Here is a 23,193-nt window from a genome sequence, read left to right as displayed (position 1 = left end):
CATGGCTGTGCAGGGTTCCTTCCAGGACAGCTCTGGTTTTCTTGACCATTGTCCTACTGATGGATTTTGACATTGTTTCCAATTGCATTGTTTTGCAATCATCAAGAGAGTTACTGAGAAACTTCTACCCTTTATCCTCATTCACTGGAGCCAGTGCTTCCAGGGGAGCAGAGATGGGGGTTGGGGTTAATGGAAGGAAGGATTTGTGCATTCATAAGTTGCTCAATGATCCTCCAAGTGATCCGCCCACCAAGATGTCCTCTTACTTCCGGTACACCCAGCTCTGCACTTTGTTGTGTTTTTGCTATCTGTGAGGGGCTGTGTAGTTTCCTCCAAGTTACCTCAGGAAGTCTGTGCGTGTAGGTGGTTATGCAGGTGGTCATCATTCGATGGTGACTCCTGGCTGATTGTGAAGAAGGGATTTGATTGTCTCTTTAAGGACTCTATGTCCTCCAATTTGTAAGGTGACAGTTGTCCCTAGGAGGCAGCTGGCTCTTTCCTGTGGAAAATCAGCCCAGATGATGGGTTTTTCCAAGTGTCTGCCAACAGTTCCCACCTCTGCTGTCCACAGCTGGCTGAACTCCAGAACAGCCCTGGTGAGAGCAGATGGACACATGGTCATGTCCTGATCGGAATCCCCACCCCCACCCTGAGGCCTCCCAGGGGGCTCCCACCTGCTCCTCCTATTCTTAGCCTCACAGATGATCTTCCCTGGACATTTGGTCTGGGGATATGTCATTAGCAGAACAAGAGGTCAGTGCTGTGTTCTGGAGAGGCCGGTGGCCAGTTGGAAAGCCTTTGAGAGTTTTCTTGCTGGATGCACACTTAGATAGTTGAGGGCTTAAGTTCTGAGAGTTTCCCAGAAGCCTGCTGGGGCACTTTCCAGTGCCCTTGGTCTAAGGGACTCTCGGTGAGATTCCTGTCATTGTCAGGAAGGGTGCAGGCCTTGGCGGTGCATCTGCAGTGCCGTTAGTCCCAAGGCATCCTTTTCTTTTCTTTCTTTCTTTTTTTTTTGGGTCCGGTCGTGGGGCCTGAACTCTGGGTCTGGGCGCTGTCCCTCAGCTCTTCAGCTCAAGGCTAGTACTCTACCACTTGAGCCAGAGCACCACTTCCGGCTTTTTTCTTTTTTTTGCTTATGTGGTGCTGAGGAATCGAACCCAGGGCCTCGAGCATGCAAGGCAAGTGCTCTACCACTGAGCAATCTTCCCAGCCCGGCATCCTTTTCTTGTTTTGCTTTTTCTAATAAAAGCATGAAGCCTGTAGAAAAATAGAATAATGTAATGGACATTCACATACTCACCTCTTAAAATGAGCAAGAGTCAACATTTTGGTGTTTGCTACATGTGTGAGTTTGTGTGACTACTGGAACTTGAACTCAAGGCCTTATACTCTCACTTGACTTTTTCTGCTTAAGGCTGGTACTCTACTACTTGAGCCATACCATTACTTATGCTTTTTGCTGGTTAATTTGAGTTTCAAATTGGAGTCTCAATCTGCCCTAGTTGACTTCAAATCTTGATCCTCAGATCTTAACCTCCTGAGTGGCTAGGATTACAGGAGTGTGACATCTATTTTGTTATGACTTTGTCTCTTCAAAAATACAACTCTAAATTTATGTCCTTGTGATTTTGTTTTGTTTTGTTTGTGTGGGTCCTGGGACTTGAACACAGGGCCTGGGCACAGTCCCTGAGGTTTTTTATTTTTTCTCGAGGCTATTGATCTGCCACTTGTGCCACAGCTCTACTTCTAGTTTTTTGCTAGTTAGTTGGAGATGAGTGTCTCATGAACTTCATTTCCTAGGCTGATTTCAAACTGTGATCCTAAGATTTCAGTCTCCTGAATAGCTAGGATAACAGGCATGCACCACTGCTGCCTCGCTGTCCCTGTGATTTTAAAATCTGTTTGTTTTTGTTTTTTTGGGCCAGTCCTGCGGCTTGAACTCTGGGCCTGGGCACTGCCTTGAGCTTTGAGCATTTTTACTCAAGTCACTTGAGCCACAGCACCACTTACAGTTTTTTTGTGATCAATTGGAGATAGTTTCATGTACTTTTCAAACCATGATCCTCAGATCTCAGCCTCTTGAGTAGCAGCTAGGATTACAGGCATGAGCCACCAGTGAACAGTCTTTTTTTTTTTTCTTTTCTTGTCCTTCTCATCCTCGTCCTCCTCTTCCTCTTCTTCCTTCTCTCCCTCTCCTTCCTCCCCTTCCTCTCCTCTTCTTCCTCCTCCTCCTTCCTCTCCTCTTCCTCTTCCTCCTTTTCCTCCTCTGCCTTTTTCTTCTCCTTCTTTCTTCTTCTTCTAAGCAGCAGGGTTCTTTATTAAGTGCAATATGAGGATGCCCACAAAGTGTGGAAGTGTCAAATGAGCCTTGAGGATGAGGCGCTAGAGAGATGTGGATTGGGCTGGATTTAGGCCTGGGAGTCAGTGGGAGAAGGGGAGTCCCTGGGACATGCCAGCATCGGAGAGAGACTTGCAGAAGAAGCAAAGGATGATCTGTGAAGAGACACTAGACAGAGAGGGTGTCTGGGGCTGAAGGAAGGATGTGTTTGAAGAAGAAGGTACGGTCAGCCATGTCCTATGCTGAGAGCTCAATATACGTAGGGTAGAGAATGGAGCAGCACAGACAAGGAAGCAAGACCCAGGACTGGCCCTGTCTACCTAACATTCAGACCTCACACACAGAGGGGGGCTCTGAGGACCACAGGGGTGAGTGGCATGTCTCAGATCACACAGCAAGGTTAAAGGCAGAGCTTGGTCTACATTTCTGGCCCCCATGGTGCTCTCAGGGTCTACCTCTACCTGCCTAATATCAGCCTTCTCCCTCAGGCCCCAAGCGGGAGCTTCAGGCCTCAGTTTCTTCCTGGTAACCCCTCTGCAGAGGATCACTAAGTACCCATTGCTGCTACAGAAGATCCTGGAGAATACTCACCCTGATGCCAGTGCCTACTCTGCCCTCCAGAGGGCTGCGTCTGCTCTCCAGGATGTGAACGCCAACATCAATGAGTACAAGATGCGCAAGGAAGTGGGTAAGGCCGTGGGGCATGTAGGGGATATGTCAGCGAACAGGTGTCCAGTTATACACACTCATCTCAGACCGGCTTCACCGGGAAGCAGAATGTAGAGTCATGTGTAACTAGAAATCAGTGGTAATGTGGGGTTCAGTTAAGGGTTGGTCAAGGTGCTAGCTTCATTTCCCTGTGATTTTCTTGTATCTACTGTTCATTGTGTATCAGCTTTATCTTCAGGCTGGTTTCTCTCAGAGAAGTGAGTAATTTTGCTTGCTTCTTGGCTATTTCTGTTTGAAGACTTCCCAGCCTGAAGATGAAACATACATATAAGCAAATAGTAGCTACCAGGGCTGGGAAGGTAGCTCAGTGGTAGAGTGCTTGCCTCGCATGAATGAGGCCCCGGGTTCGATTCCTCAGCACCACATAAACAGAAAAAGCTGGAATTGGCACTGTAGCTCAAGTGGTAGAGCCCTAGCCTTGAGCTGAAGAGCTCAGGGACAGCATCCAGGCCCAGAGTTTAAGACCAACAACTGTATAATTATTCTAATTATACAAGGATGTGTGGTACAATGTGATGATGCAATAGATGCATACAGTGTGAAGTGACTAGTTAATTTGGGTCGGATTTCGACTGAGGGAAGTGTGGTTCCCAGCCGGCCTGACTCAGACTGGCTGGGGAGTTGCCAGTCTGCTACTGGTGGCTCACGCCTGTAATCTCGATACTTACATGGCTGAGATCTAGGACCACGGCGTAAGGCCAGCTTGAGCAGGAAAGTCTGTGGGACTCTTTTCTACAGTTAACAAAAAAAATCCCCAAACAAACCCCAGAACTTGAGGTGTGGCTCAAGTGGCAGAGTGCTAGGCTTGAAAGAAGGCCCTGAGTTCAAGCCCAGTACAGACACAGACACAGACACAGCTACACAGACACAGACACAGACACAGGATTGGCTGGGAGGCCCTACATAAACAGCCTCTTGCTGGGTCCTTCCTTAGTCCCATCACACCTATGTCTCAGGTGATCCTTATAGCAGTCCATCTTACAGATGAGGAAACTGAGGCCCCACTCAAGCAAACAGGAAGTTCTCCAGCCAGTACTCAACCAGAACTGAGGACCCCACATCACATGCTGTCCTCTTGATGGGGTGGGCCCCCTCAGCTGTGCAGGGATGCTGGCTCTCCTGGCGTGGCCCCTGGGTCACCTGCATCCTCGTTCTTGTCACTGCAGCCTCTAGGTACACCAAGGCAGAGCAGCTGAGCCTCCGAGAGCGGCTGGCCCGAATCAACACGCACACCCTGTCCAAGAAGACCACCCGGCTGAGCCAGCTGCTAAAGCAGGAGGCAGGGCTGGTGCCCAAGGTGAGGGTGGCTGGGAGTGGGTGAGGGGCACTGGTTGCCCCAGCCCCTCCTAAGGGCCACAGCTAGTGGTGATGATGGGGGGAGGGGGGAGACTGTTAAGACAGCAGCGGTGGCTGACTGAGAGACCAGGAGGAGACCCTAGCTTGAAGATTCTGATTCTTCTTCTTTTTTTTTTTTTTTTGCCAGTCCTGGGGCTTGAACTCAGGACCTGGGCACCGTCCCTGAGCCACTCTGTGCTCAAGGCTAGTTCTCTTCCACTTGATCCACTGCACTACTTCTGGCCTTTTCTAACCCAGGGCTTCATGCATGTTAGGGGAGCACTCTATATCTGTAAGCCACGTTCCTAGCTCTGATTCTCATTCTGAAGAGGACAGCCAGTCTTTAGATTAGAGCAAAGAGCCAGCCTCACATTGCTACTAATAGAGTTCAGGGTGACGGAGTGCTTCCTCAGCGCCAGCCTTATTTGAGTCATATAATAGAGTGTGTGTTTAATTGCTTGGCTAAAAAGAAAAAGAAAAAACTATGTACAGCTTGGGGCTGGGGGCTCACATCTGTAATCCTACTCAGGAGGCTAAGATCTGAGGATCAAGGTTCAAAGCCAGCCTAGGCAGGAAAGTCCATGAGATTCTTATCTCTAATAAACTACTCAGAAAACCAGAAGTGGTGCTGTGGCTCAAGTGGTAGAGTGCTAGCCTTGAGGTGAAGAGCTGAGGGACAGGGCCCAGGCCCAGAGTTCAAGTCCCACAACTGACAAAAAACAAAAAACAAAAAACCAAGACTAACAAACAAAAAACTATGTACACACATTTTTTCTTTTTCTTTTTTTATTGTGAAAATACTGTACAGAGGGGTTACAATTACATGGGCAAAATAATGAGTACATTTCTTATCAAGCATTGTAGCCTCCTCCTTTGTTTTCCCTTCCCATCCTCCTCCCTCCCCCCCTCACAAAAGTTGTAAAGTTCATTTTTTCGACATAACGGCTTGTACATCTCATTGTTGCAATGGGTCCACCTGTATTCCTGTTTTAACGATTTGTTTTTTCCCTTCCCCTCCACAAATTATACCAACATCAAATACAGTGAAAGCAGGGGTTATACCGTGGGGGAGGGACATACAAGGCAACAAAGAAATAATCTTATAAATATCTTAGAAACAATCGCATGAAAGAAAAAAAAACATTTGAATACATATCTTAGGGTCTTTTTCTTTTTCTGTAATGAGGATTGAACCCAGGACATTGTGCTTGCTGGAAGAACGCTTTGTCACTGAGCTATCTCCCAGCCCAAAGTAGGTATTTTCATTGTGTCTGATTTGTAAATGAGAAAACAGAAGTTCCCAGAGGGGAAATGCTAGAAAATGAATGAACCAGGATTCCCGTGCTCATGTGTCTGATAGCAGGGTCTGGATGTAAACCCATGGTGCTGCTCTGCCATTGTTGGTCTTTAAGTTGCAACCCCAGCCTTGCCAGCAAGTGCTGTGATTCAAGATGTGTCCCACCATGCCTGGCTCACAATGCCCTTGAACTGCCCCACTCACCTCTGGGGCTGGAAAGCCAATGGGTGCATCAGTGAAAAAGTTGTCCCCTGTCAAGAGTTGGGATATAGGAACTGGCTGCACATTGCTTATGCGTGGATCTCCTTAGCCCTCACCCCCCGACTTCCCTTTCAGACAGAAGACAAGGAATTTGATGAGTTGGAGGAGAGGTTCCAGTGGGTGTCCCTCTGTGTGACTGAGCTGAAGAGCAACATGGCTGCTTATATGGATAATCTAGAGGTGAGTGTGGGTCCAGACTGGTTCTGAGCCATAAGCTGTAAGTCGCCAACCCCCACCCCCGAGACCTGGTAGGAAGGCAGTTCTGAGTGGGCAGGGTCAGAGGCCCCGTAGAATCAGTGGATCAAGGAAGGCAAGCAGGCCACAAGGGGCCTGGCAAGTGAAAGTATATAGAAGGAAGTATGGGAGGATCAAGTAATATAACCACAAGAGGAGCCTGGTATCTAGCAAGCTATTTATGATGTAAAAGAGCAGCCAATCCTTGGGAGGTGGTGGCCAAGTGGGCTCAGTGCTATTTGTGTTTGTGTGTGTGTGTTCCATTCTCAAGGCTTGAACTCAGGGCTCTGTGCTCTTGCTTTGCTTGCTTGCTCATGGTGCTCTACCACTTGAGTCATGCCTCCAGCCCGGCTTTTTGTTAGTTGAGTTTAGATGGAATCTCAGGTTCTTCTTCCAAGGCTAGCTTCCAACCATGATCCTCTGGAGCTCAAATTCTTGGGTGGCTAGAATTACATATCTGAGCCTCCAGTGCCAGGCTTATGCAGTTAACATTTTAAGGGGAAGAAAAGTTCCTGCAAATTCAGACTTTTAGGTAAAATCATGGATGTGTCAATTTGAGCAATTAGTTCATAAGAATTTAAGTGTGATCCAGGCCCAAGAACATGTCGAGGTCAGCCCACAGGTCACACAGGTTCACATGCCCACCCAGGATTGATTTTAGCCAGATTTCTCCCTTTTCTCCTGCTTGGTGCAGATTTATTGTGTCCATTCTGCCCCCTGGTGGTCATTTTCAGTCCCTTCCATCTGCACAGACCAACTTGGGTTGACGAGGGGCTTGGTAGGTGATGGGATTGGGGACCATGATATGTGGGAGGTTTGCAAAAGGAAGAAGGTCAGGTTCTATGCTCCTCTTCATGTGGGGGGCAGGTGCCTTATCAGTACTGGGGATTGAACTCAACATCTGGGAGCTAGCTGTTCCTGATCTACTGTGCTCAAGACTAGCACTCTACCATTCGAGCCACAACTCCATTTCTGGCTTTTGGGTGGTTAATTGGAGACAGTGGTCTCATTAGCTTTCCTTCCTGAGCTGGCTTTGAACTGCAGGTCTCAGCCTGCTGAGTATTTAGGGTTATAGGTATAAGCAACCACTACCTGGCTAGCACTGATTTGTTTTGTTGACACTGGAGTTTGTATTTAGGCCTTCATGTTTGCTCAGCTTCTTGCTTTGCTAGTACTTTTCCATTTGAGCCATTCCTCCATTTCTGGTTTTTTGCTGGTTAATGGAATCAAGAGTTTCTCAGATTTTTCTGTGTGGGCTGGCTTTAAACCTCAATCAAACAGACCTCAATTTAAACAAACCTCCAGAGTAGGTAGAGTTACAGTGTCATCTACTGGCACCCAGCTCAGAGTTGGTTATTTTAAACACAGAGTAGTCTCATGAACTTTTCTGTTGGGCTGGTTTTGTTCCATGATCCTCCAGGTCTCAGCCTCTTGAGTAGGTAGGCTTGTAGACATGAACCACTGGTGCCCAGTTTTTGTATGTATAGCAACTATTTTTAAATGTCTATCTATAATATTTATTACAGTCTTTCCCTTTATTGGCAGCATCATGAGAGTGTTTTTCTTTTTAATGCACTGATTTGAATAAGAATGTTAGTTGATTTTAAAAAAAAGGTATTGAGCCAGGTGCTGATGGCTCACACCTGTAACCCTAGCTACTGAGAAGACTGAGATCCAGAGGATCATGGTTCAAAGCCAGTGAGGGCAGAAAAGTTCATGAGACTTTTATCTCCAATTAACCAAAAAAAAAACAACCCCAAAAAACCAGAAGTAGAACTGTGCTTCAAGTGGTAGAGAAAACACTAGTCTCAGTACTAAAGCTCAGGGACACCACCCAAGCCCTGAGTTACACACACACACACACACACACACACACACACACACACACACACACACGTGTCTTGATAGGATATGTAAAATGTGAATGCTGGCAAAAGAATCATAAAGTTGACACCAGCTGTTTGCAAGGCAAGCAGAAGCTGGAGAGGAAGACTCAGAGTCAGACTCAGGATAGGTTTTCTGTTCACCAAAGGTGTGCAAGGGACACATAGTCTGTGTGCCTACCTGGTTCCAGGCAGTGAGGGTGGGTGCCAATCTCTCTGGGAGGCCTGCTGGGGGCAGGGGACAGGACTAAGAGGGCCATGGTAGACCATCACTGCCTGTCTCCTTGTATCTCTGGTTCAAGGCTTTTCTCCGATTCCGGCCACACGAATGCAATCTGGACATCCCTGGGGGCTCTATTGAGCAGTACTGCAGCCTGGCGAGAGACCTTCAGTGCCAGGCCTTCCTGGAGTTTGTGAGTGGGATTTTTTTTTCCTTTCTCCTTTCTGTGTCAGGCAGGTGGCAGAGCCTAGCAAAGGAATACTTAGAAGTTGGGCACTTTGTACCATTGTCATATCCATTACCATCATGGGTGGCCAGTGGGTAGAGATTATTGTTCATGCATTTCCTGATAAAAATAGCCTTAGCTAATGTAGGAAGGGGCACCCTATTACAGAAACTGGGCTAAGTCGTTTCCATTCTTTACCTCACTTGCTCCCTGCTACATGCTTTGGGGGAAGCTACTATTAATACTCCATTCTGCAGATGGGAGGCAGAGGCTCTGAGCATGTGACCTCCTACATTATTTATATAGGTAGGTAGTCAGTGGTTGCTAGGAGCCTGTAGTTCACATCTGTAATCCCAGTTAATCAGGACCTGAGTTCTGAGGATCACAGTTTAAAGCCAGCTTGGGCAGGAAAGTCTGTGAGACTCTTATCTCCAGTTAACCAACAAAAAGCCAGAAGTGGAGCTGTGGCTCACATGGTAGAGTGCCAACCTTGACTGGACAAAGCTAAGAGTAAGTACCCAGACCTTCAAGCCCCAGTATTGGCCAAAATAAAAACAAACAAAACAGAAACAGATAGTCAGTGGTATGTCCCAAAGACTATATCCACCACCACCACCACTTGTGCTAGTGTGTGTGTGCGTGTGTGTGTATGTGCACACGTGCGTGCGTGCACACACATGTGTGTATATACTAACAGGGCTTGAACTCAGAGCCTCAAGGCTTGCTAGCTTGGCCGGTGCTCTACCACTTGAGCCTCCAACCCTGCTTTTTTCCGGTTAATTAAAGATAGGAGTCTCATGGATTTTTCTGCCCTGGCTGGCTTTGAATATGATCCTCTGGGTCTCAGTTTCCTGAGTAGCTAGGGTGGCAGGCATGAGCCTCCAGCGCCCAGCACTCAACCACCACTGTGTACTAAATCTTTCTCAAGCCCTTTGTCCAGTACAATACAAAGACTCCACAGGAACCAAGTGTGTACCCTGTGCTAGGCTCTCCTGGAAACCAGCCATCCCTATGTTCAGAGCAGCAGAGGTTAGGTAAAATGCAGTAGGTTGCAGATGGCTGCGGAGGCCCGGTGGAGGGGGACTGGAACCCAAGCTGCCTGCCTCTAAAGCCCCTTCTCCTGGCCCCTGCCCTCTGCTGTCCCCTATCCCAGCTCCCACGCCCCCTTTTCCCCACAGAAGCAGCGGCTACAGGCCCTGGTGTGGCAGCCTCTGTGCAGCCTGGCCAGAGCCCTGGCTGGTCCTCAGAATCTGATCAAGAAGCGCCTGGACAAACTTTTGGACTTTGAGCGGGTGGAAGAGAAGCTGCTGGAGGTGGGCAGCGTGACGTACGAGGAGGAGGCCACGCGGCACACGTACCAGGCACTCAATGCCCTTCTGGTGGCCGAGCTCCCGCAGTTTAACCAGCTGGTCATGCAGTGGCTGGGCCAGATCCTGTGCACATTCGTGGCCCTCCAACAGGACCTGGCTGAGCAGGTGCTGCAGAGGGCAGGCAGTAGCATGGCTCAGGTAAGGCTGCCAGGACTGGGGTGCCTCTTACTACTTGAGCCCCTCCACCAGCTATCTGCAGGGTCTGGATAAAGCTATGTCAGACCTTCCAGGTGGGCCAGAGGTGCCAAGGAGGGGGGTGTGGGGACCTTCGAGATCTTTCTCATGCCCTGTTCTCCTTTCTTGGGTGACTCAGGCCATGAAGGCAAGGATTTGGCTGGGACTCTGGCCAGGGTCTGAGGTTCAGAGCAGAGGAGGCTTTGCTGGGAAAAATAGCAAGAGTTGGCCCCGCTCCTGGAGAATATCACTGGCTGGTGACGTAAAAAGGAAAAAGTGACTCCAGCTAGGTGTGGGGGTACAGGGACTTCTCACAGCAGTCTTTAAGGGATCATTCTGTTGTGGTTCTTACTACTACTATCAAGGGAGATGGCAAGTAGGCCCTCTCTTTCAGTAAGAAAAGCATCCAATGGAGGATACACACAGGAGTCTCCAACAGGGCAGCAGACTGCTTGAAGTACTAGCGAGATTTGATTTGAAAAAAATCCCTGTTGGGGTTGTTGCTGGAGACCATTGGCCACTGAACCCAGAAGCAGCCTCAACTGTAGTCAACAGCGGTAGAACCACTGTTTGGTAAAACGTACCTAGATACAATGCTGCACCTGTTCCTTGGCTTCTTCCTGTGGTCATTTCCTTTCTACCTGCCTACCCCACGTCACTCTTTCTAGTAGACACTGCCCAGTGAGCATTTGTTATACACCTGGTAGGAGCATTTCCCATGCATTAGCTTACTGAATCCCCAACTACCCTAAGTAGGTATTATTATAATCCTCATCTCAAAACTGAAAAAAACAAACAAACACAGGCTCAGAGGGGTTAAGTAGCTCTTGAAAGACTATCTCGCTAATGGTTGGCTTTGAACCATAGCCTGAGACCTGCACAGAATGCTTAAAAGCCTGTAAAAGGAGCCATCCATGAAAGCCTAAGTAGATTGCAAAGAGGGTTGGACAAACCTCCAAATGCAAATGTGCACTTCAGGATTTTGTGGGCTGAGTTGGTACAGGAAGGAATGCCCAGCATCTCCGCCTCCTGCTCTGTAAATGTCATCCTCAGAGCTGCACAGCTCATGAGTGGGACTTGGGGAGCAGTCTTCATGCTCAGCCTCCTGTGTTCCACATCCCCCTGTTCAGCCTTCCCTACCCAATTCTCTGCGTGAAAACCCCTCTAGGATTCCCCCAGCCCCAGACCAGTTCCTGAATGCTTCTACACCAGCCCCTGGACCCCAATGTATCCTCAGCTTGGGGTGTGACACTCTTGGAGGATAGCCAGGCTTATACAGGGGCTGAGGTATGGTGCCAGATGAAGTGCTTTCAATTCTTGTCCCCTAGGATGAGAATCCTCAGCCCAGCCACCCTCTCTGCTCCAGCGGTGCTTAGCATGGACCTCTGCAGAGTGCTAAGCAGAGCCTGCATTCTGCAAGGGGTTGGAAGGCTGGCACCCTGGGCATTTCTCTTCTTTGGACTCTCCTGGTATTTTAATGGATCTCTGAGACACTGTTGTTGTTGCTGTCATCATCATCATTGTTGTTACTGAGGATTGAATTCAAAGCCTTAGGGACAACTAGGCAAGTGCTTTACCACTTGACCCACACACCCCACTTCTTTTTTGTACTTAGTTACTTTTCAAGCAGGGACTTGCTTTTACTCAGAGCCTACCTTGGACTAAGATCTTCCTACTTCTGCCTCTTGAGTTGCTGGGATGACTGGCGTGCCCAATGGAGATACTCTTTTTGAGTTGAAGTGGGTCTGAATCATCTATAGAAAGAGCCCCTTGCCTCTCCCACAGGCACAAGTGGTCTCTTCAGTGGTCCCTGGCTTTCTGGGCCCTGAGGAGGAAATGTACAGGGTGGAAGACACCGATGGAAGCAGCAGGCCTCTCCTGACTGGTTTGAACCTGTTGGAAATAGCTGCCAGCCTCCCCTCTCTGTGTCCGGAAGTCCACCCACCTGCCCCTGCCCCCGGTACCTGCTGAAAGCCTGCACGGCAGTACTCTCTGTTGGCTGGGCAGTCTTTCTCACTCTCAGGCTGTCTGAGCAGAGTCAAGGGCTCAGGAGAGACTCAGAACTCTTTGGCTGCAAGTAACATAAACCCAAAGCAATGCAGCTAGAATTCTAAAAAAACGAATTTATCTGGAGACACAAGGATCTCAGGGCTTGAGCCGGGCTTTGTGCAGGACAAATGAAGTTTGCAGGGCTCTGGCTTCCTCTCTTCTTCCCTCTGTCTACCCCTCTGGCTATCTTTATTTCCTGGCAGGCTTTCTCTATACAATGGGAGAGTTGGCTAGGGAGGAGCTGTAAGTCGGTAGCTTCACCTCTCATAATACAAATGAAGAAAGACTTTCAGCCTTCATGCACTGACTGATGAGAGGCTTTTTATTGGCTGTGCCAGAGTCCATTGTCATCCCGTGGACCAATCTCCACAGCCAGGAGGAGGGGAATCAGGACCACCCAGCCCTCTGACTACAGCATCATGATGGGTCCTGACCCACTGAGGGATTCTTTCTCTTTTTTGACAGTCCTGGGGCTTGAACTCAGGGCTTAGGTGCTGTCCCTGAGCTCTTTTGCTCAATGCTACCACTTGAGCCACAGTACCACTCCCACCTTTTTTTGTTTTTGGTTGGTCGTGGGACCTGAACTCTGGGCCTGGGTGCTGTCTTTCAGCTCTTCAGCTCAAGGCTAGCGCTCTACCACTTGAGCCACAGCACCACTTCCTGCTTTTTCTGCTTATGTGGTGCTGAGGAATCAAACCCAGGGCCTCATGCATGCAAGGCAAGCACTCTACCACTGAGCCACCGTCTCAGTGCCCCACCCCCTTTTTTTTTTCTTGAGTAGTTTATTGGAGATACCAAAAGTCTCATGGACTTTCCTGCCTAGGCTGGCTTCTAACCAGGATCCTCAGATCTCAGCCTCTTGACTAGCTAGCATTATAGGGATGAACCACCAGCGCCTGGTAAAGGATTATTTCTTAAGGGAAAGAAAAAAAGCAACGGTGGACTCTGACAGGCAGGCCCCTCACGACGCAGCTGGAGCGAGAATGTGCATGGCCAGCCACCCCCTGGCCCGTCTCCCACAGAGGCTCTGTTGACATTGTCTGTTTCACCCAGCTGCCCCATCACCACCTCTCAGAGCCGGCCTTCAGAAAGCTGGTGGAAGACATGCTAGGCCAGAGCAGTACCCAGCTTCAAGCCTTTCAGGAGGACTTTGAGAAAGTGTTGCCACCTCCCATGGCTCAGGTAAGTGCCTTCCCCACACCCTCCAGCCCCCCAACATTGTCCTGTTCTCAGACAGTGAGTGGATGGGGGAGGCTCACCACCCCTCCCCCACGCTCTTTCTACTTCTCAGTGTGTCTGTTACAGAAATTCTTTGTTTTTCCCAGGGCCACACTTAAAATCTATTGTTCATGGCCAGTGGGTGTCTTATTCTTGGATCAAGAGTGAGAAAATCCAAACTTTTTTTTTCCCTGGTACCAGAGTTTGAACTCAGGGTCTTATGCTTGCTTGGCTTTTTGTTCCCCTGGCAACCTATCACTTGAGCCATGCCTCCAGATGACTGGCTAATTAGAGATGGAGTCTTGTAGACGTTTTTGCCTGGGCTGCCTTTGAACCTTGATCCTCCAGATCTCAGCCTTCTGAGTAGCTGGGATTGCAGGCCTGTGCCACAGTGCCTGGCTTTAGTTTGAACCTCCTACCCAGTAATAGTTATACCTGTGGAGGTCTCACAGGGGTGATCAGGGACCTGGCAACTAGGGGACAAGAGAAGAGGGCAGACGATGAAGCAAAACAGTTGCTCAAGGACATCTGGGCACACCCCCCTCCCCCGCCTCTCTACTTCCAGCAAGTTAACATGTTTCTTTTTAGAACAGCAGTCTTGCTGTAGGAGACACAGAATAAAAAGAAGCATAAATGAATAGAAGCTTTCATGGCTACAGTGTGAACTGTACTTATGAGAAGGAGACAACCCCTTCCTATCCTCCCATCCTGCCCCTGTCCCAGAATTCTCAAATCCTCCCTGATCTGGGTAAAACAGAGAGCCCAGAGGAAGTGAGGTATCCCCAGGCCAGGATGGTCCTGGTGTGTCTTTACACACCAAGCCTTAGGCTGGGCACACATTGAGCACACACCAGCCTTGACACTTCAGTTTCTGCATATCTGCTTTCCCCCCACAGCCACTGGTTCCTGGCTCTGAGCGCCAGGTGCAGGCCCTGATGAACAGGTATGGCCTTGGAAAGTTGTACCAGGTGACAAGCAATGTCAGTGGAGCTGGAACCCTGGACCTGACACTACCACGGGGCCAAATCGTGGCCCTTCTTCAAAACAAGGACACCAAAGGCAACACCAGTCGCTGGCTGGTAGACACCGGGGGTATGTGGGTATTTGGGAGCTCTTCCTGTCCTTCGAGAAAAAAACAGCAGCAGCAACAACAACACACACACACATACACACATGCACCCCAACACCATCCATCAGAAGAGTGGGGAGACATGGCACCCTTCTGAGTCAAAATCTGGCTGTGTAAATCCAGGACGGGGATCGAGCGGGTGACAGCTGCAAAGCTTCATGACTCAGTAGTGTGTACATGCCGAAAAGTGGGTTCAGTTTTCCTGTCCAAAACCTGTTGTTCATTGTTCAATAATGAACCAGAACCTATGTTCTGGGTGCTGTGCAAAAAGACAAGAACTGAGCTGGGTGCTCATGGCTTGTGCCTGTACTCAATAGCTACTCGGGAGGCTGAGATCTGAGGATTGCAGTTTGAAGCCAGCCTGGGCAGGAAAATCCATGACACTCTTATCTCCAGTTAACCACAAGAAAAAGCTAGAAGTGGAGGTTCAAGCCCCAGGACCAGTTATAAGAAGACAAGTACTGTGCCTGGGGGACCTCATGGACTGTGTGGGTTCCCATTGAGGTAAGAGAACTTCTCAGTTCCCTGAAAGATGGGGACGTTCTCATTGAAGGGATCCGTGTATCCCAACCACACAGAGCAGAGGCCAGTGGCCATCCTGCCCAGTCGACTGGCCATGGCCCTGGGGCATGTGGCTCTGGTTAGCAGGCCTACGTAGAATGGGTGGAGGTGAGTGGTACAATGAATCTAGAACAATAAAATGGCCCAGTGGCATGGTCCAAAGATGACAAGGTAACCCACAGATGAGGAGTTCCCGGGCGTAATATGTCCCTCCTTCAGTCAGGGCTTCACATTTGTTACATAAGTACTCTAGTGTGTGTTACAGAAAATACAACAAATCCATACTTCTGTGATAGTATTCTCACAGTACCAGTGTAGGTTTTAAATGTGAGTCAAGGAAATGGAGCTGTGGTAGAGCTCAAAAGAGCACAAAAGCTCAGTGCCCAGGCCCTGAGTTCAAGATCCAAGATGGATATGTGTGTGTGTGTGTGTGTGTGTGTGTGTGTGTATGCACATGTGCATGCCCACACCCACCCACACACATGTGTGAGTCATTTTGCTGGGCGCTGGTGGCTCACACCTGTAATCCTAGCTATCTATGAGCCTCGGATCTGAGGATTGCAGTTTGGAGTCCCTAAAAAAGCCTAAATGGAGCTGTGGCTCAAGTAGTAGAGTGCTAGCCTTGATCAAAAAGGCTCAAGGACAGTGCCCAGGCCCTGAGTTCAAGTACAAAAAAAGAGAGAGAGAGAGAGAAAGGGGCAGGGGAAGAAAGGAAGAAAAGAAAAGAAAGATTGTGCAAGAAGACAACAATCTAAACATCCCCAAAGAGCACTCTGAACACTCTGACCGCTGAAGTGAGTGGTCAAGCAAGGCTGTGGGGTTGGGCACTGGGCTGGATCCCAGCTCCACCCTTTCCTAAAGGTGTGGAGACTCGTGGGCCTTCTCTGGGCTTGGATGGAGACGAGCTGCCTTAAGAATTGATGTGAAGTCTGGTGGCCACAGGCTGGCCTGGTGCTTCGCAATGATGGCCGTTCCTAGGAACAGCAACCAGGCAGGGCCTGAGCAGCCTGGAGAGGAGCAAGGCCAACAGGCCTGGGAAGGGGATGCTGCCATCCTCTGGGTGGCCACTAGAGGGCCCCAGGGCAGTGGCGCCGGCACCAGATGCTTTTTCCACACAGTCTAAGGGGGAACTCCATCTCTGTCCAAGCTGTTTACAATGGCTGTCCTGCTAGGGAAGGCCCCGCCCCTGGGTGAGCACACAGCAGCCGGCAGCAGCCAGTGCAGCTTGGAACAGGGTTTGCATGGTGCCTTGGTGACCTGCCGGGTCCCCTGGAGTGCTGGGAAGCTGCACTGGGGCCTTGGAGTGGCCTGCAGCCCATTCATTACCTTCCATGTGTTCTCTAGGACACCGGGGATATGTGCCGGCTGGGACACTGCAGCAGTATCACGCCGTTCCCAGTAAGACGGAGCTCAGAGGTCAGGCGGGGCAACATGAGGACTCCAAACACCCAGCACCAGAGCCCACCGCAGCCCCGGTCCCCTGTGCCCCAGCCGTGGCCCAGGTGAGTCTGGGAGGGGCCTGGGAGCTTGCTTCCCACAGCCACCTGAACTGATGCTTCAAAGTCTACACTCCTGTCTGAAGGTCACATCCCCTGAGGCCAGGCCTCGATCACCAACACCTCAAAGTCCCTGCCAGAGGGACAGCATAGCTGTTGAGATTCATCCATGCTTTCAGTATTTGGCAGGCAAGGCCCTAGATGAGAGATAATAAGGGGCCAAAGTAAGTTCTGGCCCTCACCCTCATCAGCTATGATCTGGGGGCAAAGCAGTGATGAGTGGACCAATCACACCATAACTGAAGTTTTAAGCTTCTCAAGGGGGAAGTGCCAGGGGCCTGAAGTGTGGAGAGAGCAATCTTTTCTCTCAGAGAGGAAAGCTAAGCAGGACTTTACTAGATAAAGGGGGGGTTATACTGGGGTATAGCTCTCTAGAAACCATGCACAGCATATGCACAGGCCCTGTGACAGGAGAGAATGGGAATGTGGGAGGAACTGAATGAAGGTAGTGGGTGGGGAAAGAATGAGGGGCAGGATCTTGCTGGTGAGGCCAGCGTGGACAGGTCAGCCCAGCCCTGAGGCCTCAGTGAGGGTATGTACGTTTCTTTCTCTCAAAGACAACAAGAAACATATATGTGTGTGTGTATATATATATATATATACATATATATATATATATAAAACATACATGTGTATATGTTCAAGACAACATTATTAATAAGAAATAACCTAGCACTGGTTATGTGGCTCAAGTGGTAGGGCACTTGCCTTGTTAACTCACAGTCCCGAGTTCAAACTCCATTACTGCCCCAAACAAACAAAAACCACCCAAATGTTCTTCAATAAGATAAACAAAGTGTGATATATATCCATGTAGTGGAATATTATTCAGCCCTAAAAAAGAGATGAGCTACCGCTGAATACCTACAACATGGATGAGCCCTGAACATGGAAAGAGGGAAAACACAAAAGACTATGCACCACAGGATTTTATTTATTTGACTGTCCAGAACCAGTGTAGGGTTTCTTTGTGGGAATGAGGAAAAGGTTCTGAAATTGGGCAGTGATGATAGATGCACATACCTCAATATGTATATGTATATGTATGCAAACCACGGAGTTTATACTTGAGGAAGTTGGGTAGCTCTTGCCACATCCACTCTTTGGCTCTTGGGCCAAAACCCTTCCATGTCAGCCAGGTGTTTGGCTAGAGGGTCTGATCACCCCAGCTTCTAGAGGAAGGAGGAAGGTCAGTGACCATACCCAGCTTGGACTATGTGGCCTAACTGACCCAAATCCCAGTTCCTTTTTATGGCTGAATACTATTCTGCCAACATTCCTCCTTCAAAGCTGGGAAGCTGGCTTGGGCAGATCTGAGATTCCCCCATCGGCTCTGGGGGAGCAAGAATCTGACTCCCTAGGTGTGTGAGCCCCAATTGCATCATCTGGGGGGGGGAAGGATAAGAAAAGAGCAAATAGAAGGATATAATTGTGAAAAACCAAACCTGAGAAAAGTGCTAGGGCAGCGCCAGTCACACAGCAATGGCTAGCTGTCGTACTAATTAGGGAGACAGGGGGTGTTTGGGAGGGGGGCGGGGGGGCCGGAGCCAGGTGGGAACAGGCTGGTGTCCTCAGCCACCTGACCCTCTTCCTGTCGCCCCCCATGTGTTCCGTCCAGGTGGTGGCAGTGTACCCTTTCGTGGCCAGAAGCAGCCATGAAGTGAGTTTGCGGGCCGGCCAGCCGGTGACAGTCCTGGAGGCCCAGGACAAGAAGGGGAACCCGGAATGGAGCCTGGTGGAGGTGGACGGGCAGAGGGGATATGTGCCTTCCGGCTTCCTGGCCACGGCCCCCAGCCCAGCTCCATGGGGCTGGAGTCTACCCTGTTAGGGTGCCCAGTCCATGGGGCTGAGGATGGGAGGGGCTGAGAGGTGGTGCCAGGGGTGGGGGGGAGGGGAGGAAGCAAGGAGGACTGGGGCTGGCAGCAGGTGGCCAGCTAGAAGAGCTGACTGGGCTCTGGAGAGTGGCCACTGGACACCCAGCAGGATGGCCCCTGATGTGGGATGGACAGGCCTTGTGCCTTCGCAGGGGGTCCCTGTCACCCAGGCACACCCTGTCTCGTGATCACAGGAAGAGGATGCTGGGTGATTCCAGAACTGTGTGTCCAGACAGTTGGCGGAAGTAGGAGCTGTCATGGCCGCCCCCTCCCCCCCCCAGCCAGCCAGCTTTTGTCCCTGGATAGCGTCTTCCCCAGGAGATGCAGACAGGCTGGGGTACGGGCAGCGCAGACACGAGGTGGCTCAGGGGATGTGATGGTGTACTCATGGGGTGCAGGAGCCCTTGGTAGCAATCACAGCTGCTGCTCTTGTTTTCTTCTGGACCAAGAGACAAAGGACCACACCAGTCATGACCAAAACTCTGTGAGGGAGGCACCCCCTGGCCAGGTGCGTGGGGAGGCGAGAGAATGGTTTCCTTTACTTGGTTTCCTTTCCTGGGTGGTAGAGCCAGGGCTGTCCCTGGCTTTCGGCTCTTGCTGGTGGCCTGAAGGCAGAGAGGATGCAGTGTGTTGGCCGTGGGCGTCTCAGGGGTCGGCCATGGTCCAGAACCCCATCTAGAGCGACCCAGCCCACTCCAGGGCCACAGTGAGGATGGCAGGAAGCTACCATGTGGACCCGCTGGTCTCCACAAATGTGGGGCCGCAGGGGATGCAGACATGCGGCTACCACCTACCCACACCCACGGGGGCAGACCTGGTCCATCTGCACAGCGCCCCTGCCCATGAACCCAGAGCCTGCCTCAGTTCCTAACCTAGACACTCATCATGAACACACCATAGGAAATGTTGTCACTGGACACCACGGAGGGGACTTGTATAAGGCAGCAAGGCCATAGCGACTCAAGATCATAGCTTTCACACGACTTCCAGCTCACATACTGGCCACTGCTGACAGCCACGCAGCACACGACTGTAGTTCAGTCTAGGTTGTCCATCTCATGATCTCAGGGAGTGGGCTGTTCTTCCTGGAACCTGGAAATTGAAGCCTCTCAATGAGTTCCTATTCTGGGAAGAGGGGCCCACGGAGGGGGGGTGGAGGGGGTGAGTCAGGGAGCTGGATCAGTGGTCAGAGAGGGACGTGCCCCCCCCATGTCCCTACATAGTGACCTTAGGAGAGTAACAGTTTGGACTGATTTCCAAGAACATCTCTGTTAGAACTGGGGTGCCGCGCACAGTCGGCTCGGGCTTCTGAAGGGCTCCTGAGAAATTTGCACTTGCCCATGTGGCAGAGCTCTGGGAAATTAAGCATGAATCAACCCTAAACGTACTTCACAAGATGCTCTTCTTTATGTGTATGCTGGTCCTAGGGCTTGAACTCTGGGCCTGGGCACTGTCCCTGAGCTTTTCTTTTTTTTTGCTCAGTGCTAGCACTCTACCACGTGAACTACACCTCTACTTCTGGGTTTTGGGCGGTTACTTAGAGATAAGACTCTCGCAGACTTTCTTGTCTGCGCTGCCTTTGAACTGCAATCCTCAGATCTCACCTTCCCGCATAGCTAGGAGTACAGGTGTGAGCCACTGGCACCTGCTAGAATGCTCTTTTCATCTATGCTGGTACTGGGCTTGAACTCAGGGTCTCCTGCTCTCTTTGACATTTTTTTTTTGGCTCAAGGCTAGTAGCACTCTTCCATTTGAATCACACCTTTACTTGTGGCTTTTTGCTGGTTAACTGGAATGAAAAGTCCCATAGACTTTCCCGCCTCAGCTGGCTTTGAACCATGATCCTCAGATCTCAGCCTCCTGAGTAGCTAGAATGACAGGAGTGAGCCACCAGCACCTGGAACAAGATGCTCTTGATCAGGTTTCAGTCAGATTTCCAATAGGAACAGAAAGCACAGGGCAGCCGATGACAGAGAAGAAACCCGCACGTGGGTTCCCCAGGTGCTGCTGCACTCCCCAGGGCCATACATGACCACTTGCTGCTTTAAACTGTTACAAGCCAGGAGGGGCTGTGTTTCCAGAAGAGCTGATGGAATTACTCTGGGCACTAGCCTGCCCTCCAGCGTAGGACCTTTGCCCACCTTGCCCATGGGTGGGCTTCGAGATAGGCTATGGGTCACGCGGCTAAACCTCATCTGAGCTTTGTTCTAGCTATTTCAAATAGGACAGCTTGTTGCGTCAGGGCCTAGAATGTATATTTATTAAGTGCCATTAAAAGGGACCTGAACAACATTGGGTGTTCTTGTAGGCCTCAGGGAAAAAAACAAATGTCAACAAAAAGCCAACCTGCTTGGGATGAAAGGGAGATAGGGATGTTCCCAGTGGCTCGTGGTCGTGGCTTCTCCTGGGCCAGAGGTGGCGAGGAAGTCGTTGAGGAGGGAGAAGAAGCCTGGAGAAGCTGGGGAACGGCCTGCATCTCCCCCAGACTTTAGTGTGCCTTTTTGCCCTCCATGCCTACAACCACTTCACTGTGTCTCATTTAGTTCACTGGCGAGGGGTCACATACAAGCTTGCTAGAACATTTGCCTAACTACCAAACAGGACTTCCTAGAGTTGAAGAAGGATTCACAAAGGTGCCCTGGCTCCCCGAAGTGGAGTGAAAGGGGCTGTAACTTGGTGTGGGGCATGAGGAATTTTGAAACACCCCAGGGAAGAGAAAGGATTTCTTGGTTAAAGTGGTATGTGCTAGCTTGGTGAATCATTTATGTCCAACTCTGGGAATAAAGGATGAAAAGTGTGTGGTTTCTGTGATCTCACCCCTGAGTACCGCGGATGGGCCCGTGGGCCATTTGTTTGAGGGACACCTGCTAGATACAAAGTGTGTGCATTGCTATGTATGTTTGCAAGTGCCTCCAAGAGCTGGACTTGGCTGCTGGAGAGAAGGAAGATGCAGGGCCTTGTGCGTCCCAGCACACACAGACTGCAGGGAGCGTGCACTGTGCACATGTGCAGCTCAGGAGACACAGGCAAGGGCAGCATGCTGAGCTGCAGAGGGAGTGCGCAGGGCAGGCACAGGGGTAATGGGCGGAGGGGGGGGAGGGAAGCAGGTAAGGGACTTTGCCCCTATGGGGGCAGTGACGTACCCAGGACTGTGCTTCAGCAGGTCAGTAGGTCTGGCCAAGCTTCTGGTGTGTCCACAGGTGACTTCACACTCTGGGAGGACAGGAAGTTCTGCTTTGTGCCACAGTCTCCCCAAGCCTCCATCATGGGCCTCAAGTGTGCTGGCATTGGCTACATATTGCTCAGATAAAGGTCACAGGGAGAACACTGACTGCCAGCAGTCTGCTGCCCGTCTCCTGCTGGCTGCAAGTGGACATCTGTTATATCATTTCCTAGCCCACTGGGGGCAAAGACATCAGCAGGAGATGAGGACTGTGGAGGACCAGGTTTATAGAGGTTGGGGAAGGCTGGGTGTTCAGGGAAGATATCCTGAAGGAGGAGGGGCAGGTGCAGAGCTTTTGGGAGATATAGAACTGAAGGAAGAAGAAAAAGGCCCTCTTGGGTAATTACTATGAAATGTGCCCATTATTAGCAAACCTGAGTCCAGCTAGGTGCTGGTGGCTCACACCTGTAATCCTAGCTTCCCAGCAGGCTAAGATCTGAGTCTCACAGTTTGAAGCCAGCCTGAGCGTAAAAGTCTGCGAGACCTATCTGCAGTTAAGCAGCAGAAAGTTGAACGTGGAGATGTGGCTTGAATGGTAAAGTGGTGTCTTTGAGCAACACAGAAAAATGAGAGCGCAAGGCTCTGAGTTCAAGCCTCAGTCATTCCCAGCACCACCCCCCCCTCAAATTGAACTCAAACCTACTTTGTCCCCTCCCAAAGTGCTCACCACAGAGCTTTTATCTCATGGGATTCTAGGCTCCCTCTATCAGGACATAATTTCTAAGAAGGAAGAGTTGTTTCACACATACTAAATACTCTGCGTAGGGCTAAGGAAAGAGTGGGATTCTAGTCCCAACAACGTCATGGAGCCTGGCGTCCTGAGCAGTCTATTCACCCAGGCTTGCCCATGTGTTTTCTAACTGGTGACTACTGAAGTTATACGGCCTGTTTCCTCATCTGTGAAATGGGTACAGCTCATCTCACCGAGGACAGTACAGCTGGCAGAAAATGGATGATACCAGGAGCCTCGTTGGTGTGCATGGATGTGACCTGTGACCTGTGACCACCAGGGGGCAGCAGAGCTCTTCCAGTCAAGCAGTCCAGAAGGTGCTTGGATAGACTTTGGGGTCAAACTGAAATGCCATTGTTGTGGGTAAGATAATGAGAGGCCATGAGAGTCTGGCCTTAAGGGAGTGGTGGGGATTATGTGGGCCCATGCGTATATTCTGAGTCCAAAAGGCTACCTACACCACATCAGTGAGGGTCAGTGGCTTTAGAAAGCCTGACTTTCCAAGAGAAGTCAGAAAGTAAGAGTTTTGTTTGACTTCCTTTTCTTTCTTTTTTTAAAAAAATTAAATGTATTATTATTTTTGTTGTTGCTCATGTGGCACTGAGGCATCGAACTCAGGGCCTCATGTATACTAGGCAAGCACTCAGCCCCTAAACCACATTCCCAGCCCCTTTATTTTCTATCTGCTCTCTTCTGTGCTGCCCAGATGCGGATTGACTGTCCTGGGTAGAGAATGTTCTCTGAAGAACTCTTCCTTCCTTCCTTCTTTCCTTCCTTCCTTCCTTC

General features: G+C 50.2%; 1 protein-coding gene across 1 annotated transcript in view; it reads left to right on the top strand.

Annotated features, from left to right (window-relative positions):
* Arhgef37 (Rho guanine nucleotide exchange factor (GEF) 37) overlaps nucleotides 1-23,193 on the top strand; it is a 46,733-nt gene that overhangs the window by 14,381 nt on the left and 9,159 nt on the right. Inside the window, exons 4-12 of the mRNA XM_013025487.1 lie at nucleotides 2,827-3,026; nucleotides 4,234-4,364; nucleotides 6,036-6,140; nucleotides 8,380-8,490; nucleotides 9,702-10,031; nucleotides 13,170-13,298; nucleotides 14,231-14,426; nucleotides 16,369-16,526; nucleotides 18,199-18,403. Coding sequence (XP_012880941.1) covers nucleotides 2,827-3,026; nucleotides 4,234-4,364; nucleotides 6,036-6,140; nucleotides 8,380-8,490; nucleotides 9,702-10,031; nucleotides 13,170-13,298; nucleotides 14,231-14,426; nucleotides 16,369-16,526; nucleotides 18,199-18,403 — 1,565 coding nt within the window. The remainder of the gene's footprint in view (nucleotides 1-2,826; nucleotides 3,027-4,233; nucleotides 4,365-6,035; nucleotides 6,141-8,379; nucleotides 8,491-9,701; nucleotides 10,032-13,169; nucleotides 13,299-14,230; nucleotides 14,427-16,368; nucleotides 16,527-18,198; nucleotides 18,404-23,193) is intronic.

Source organism: Dipodomys ordii, unplaced genomic scaffold, assembly GCF_000151885.1.
Source record: "Dipodomys ordii isolate 6190 unplaced genomic scaffold, Dord_2.0 Scaffold85, whole genome shotgun sequence".
In the NCBI taxonomy this organism is placed as follows: domain Eukaryota; kingdom Metazoa; phylum Chordata; class Mammalia; order Rodentia; family Heteromyidae; genus Dipodomys; species Dipodomys ordii.
Note: the sequence above shows the minus strand (reverse complement) of the source record. Positions and strands in the feature narration are given on the sequence as shown.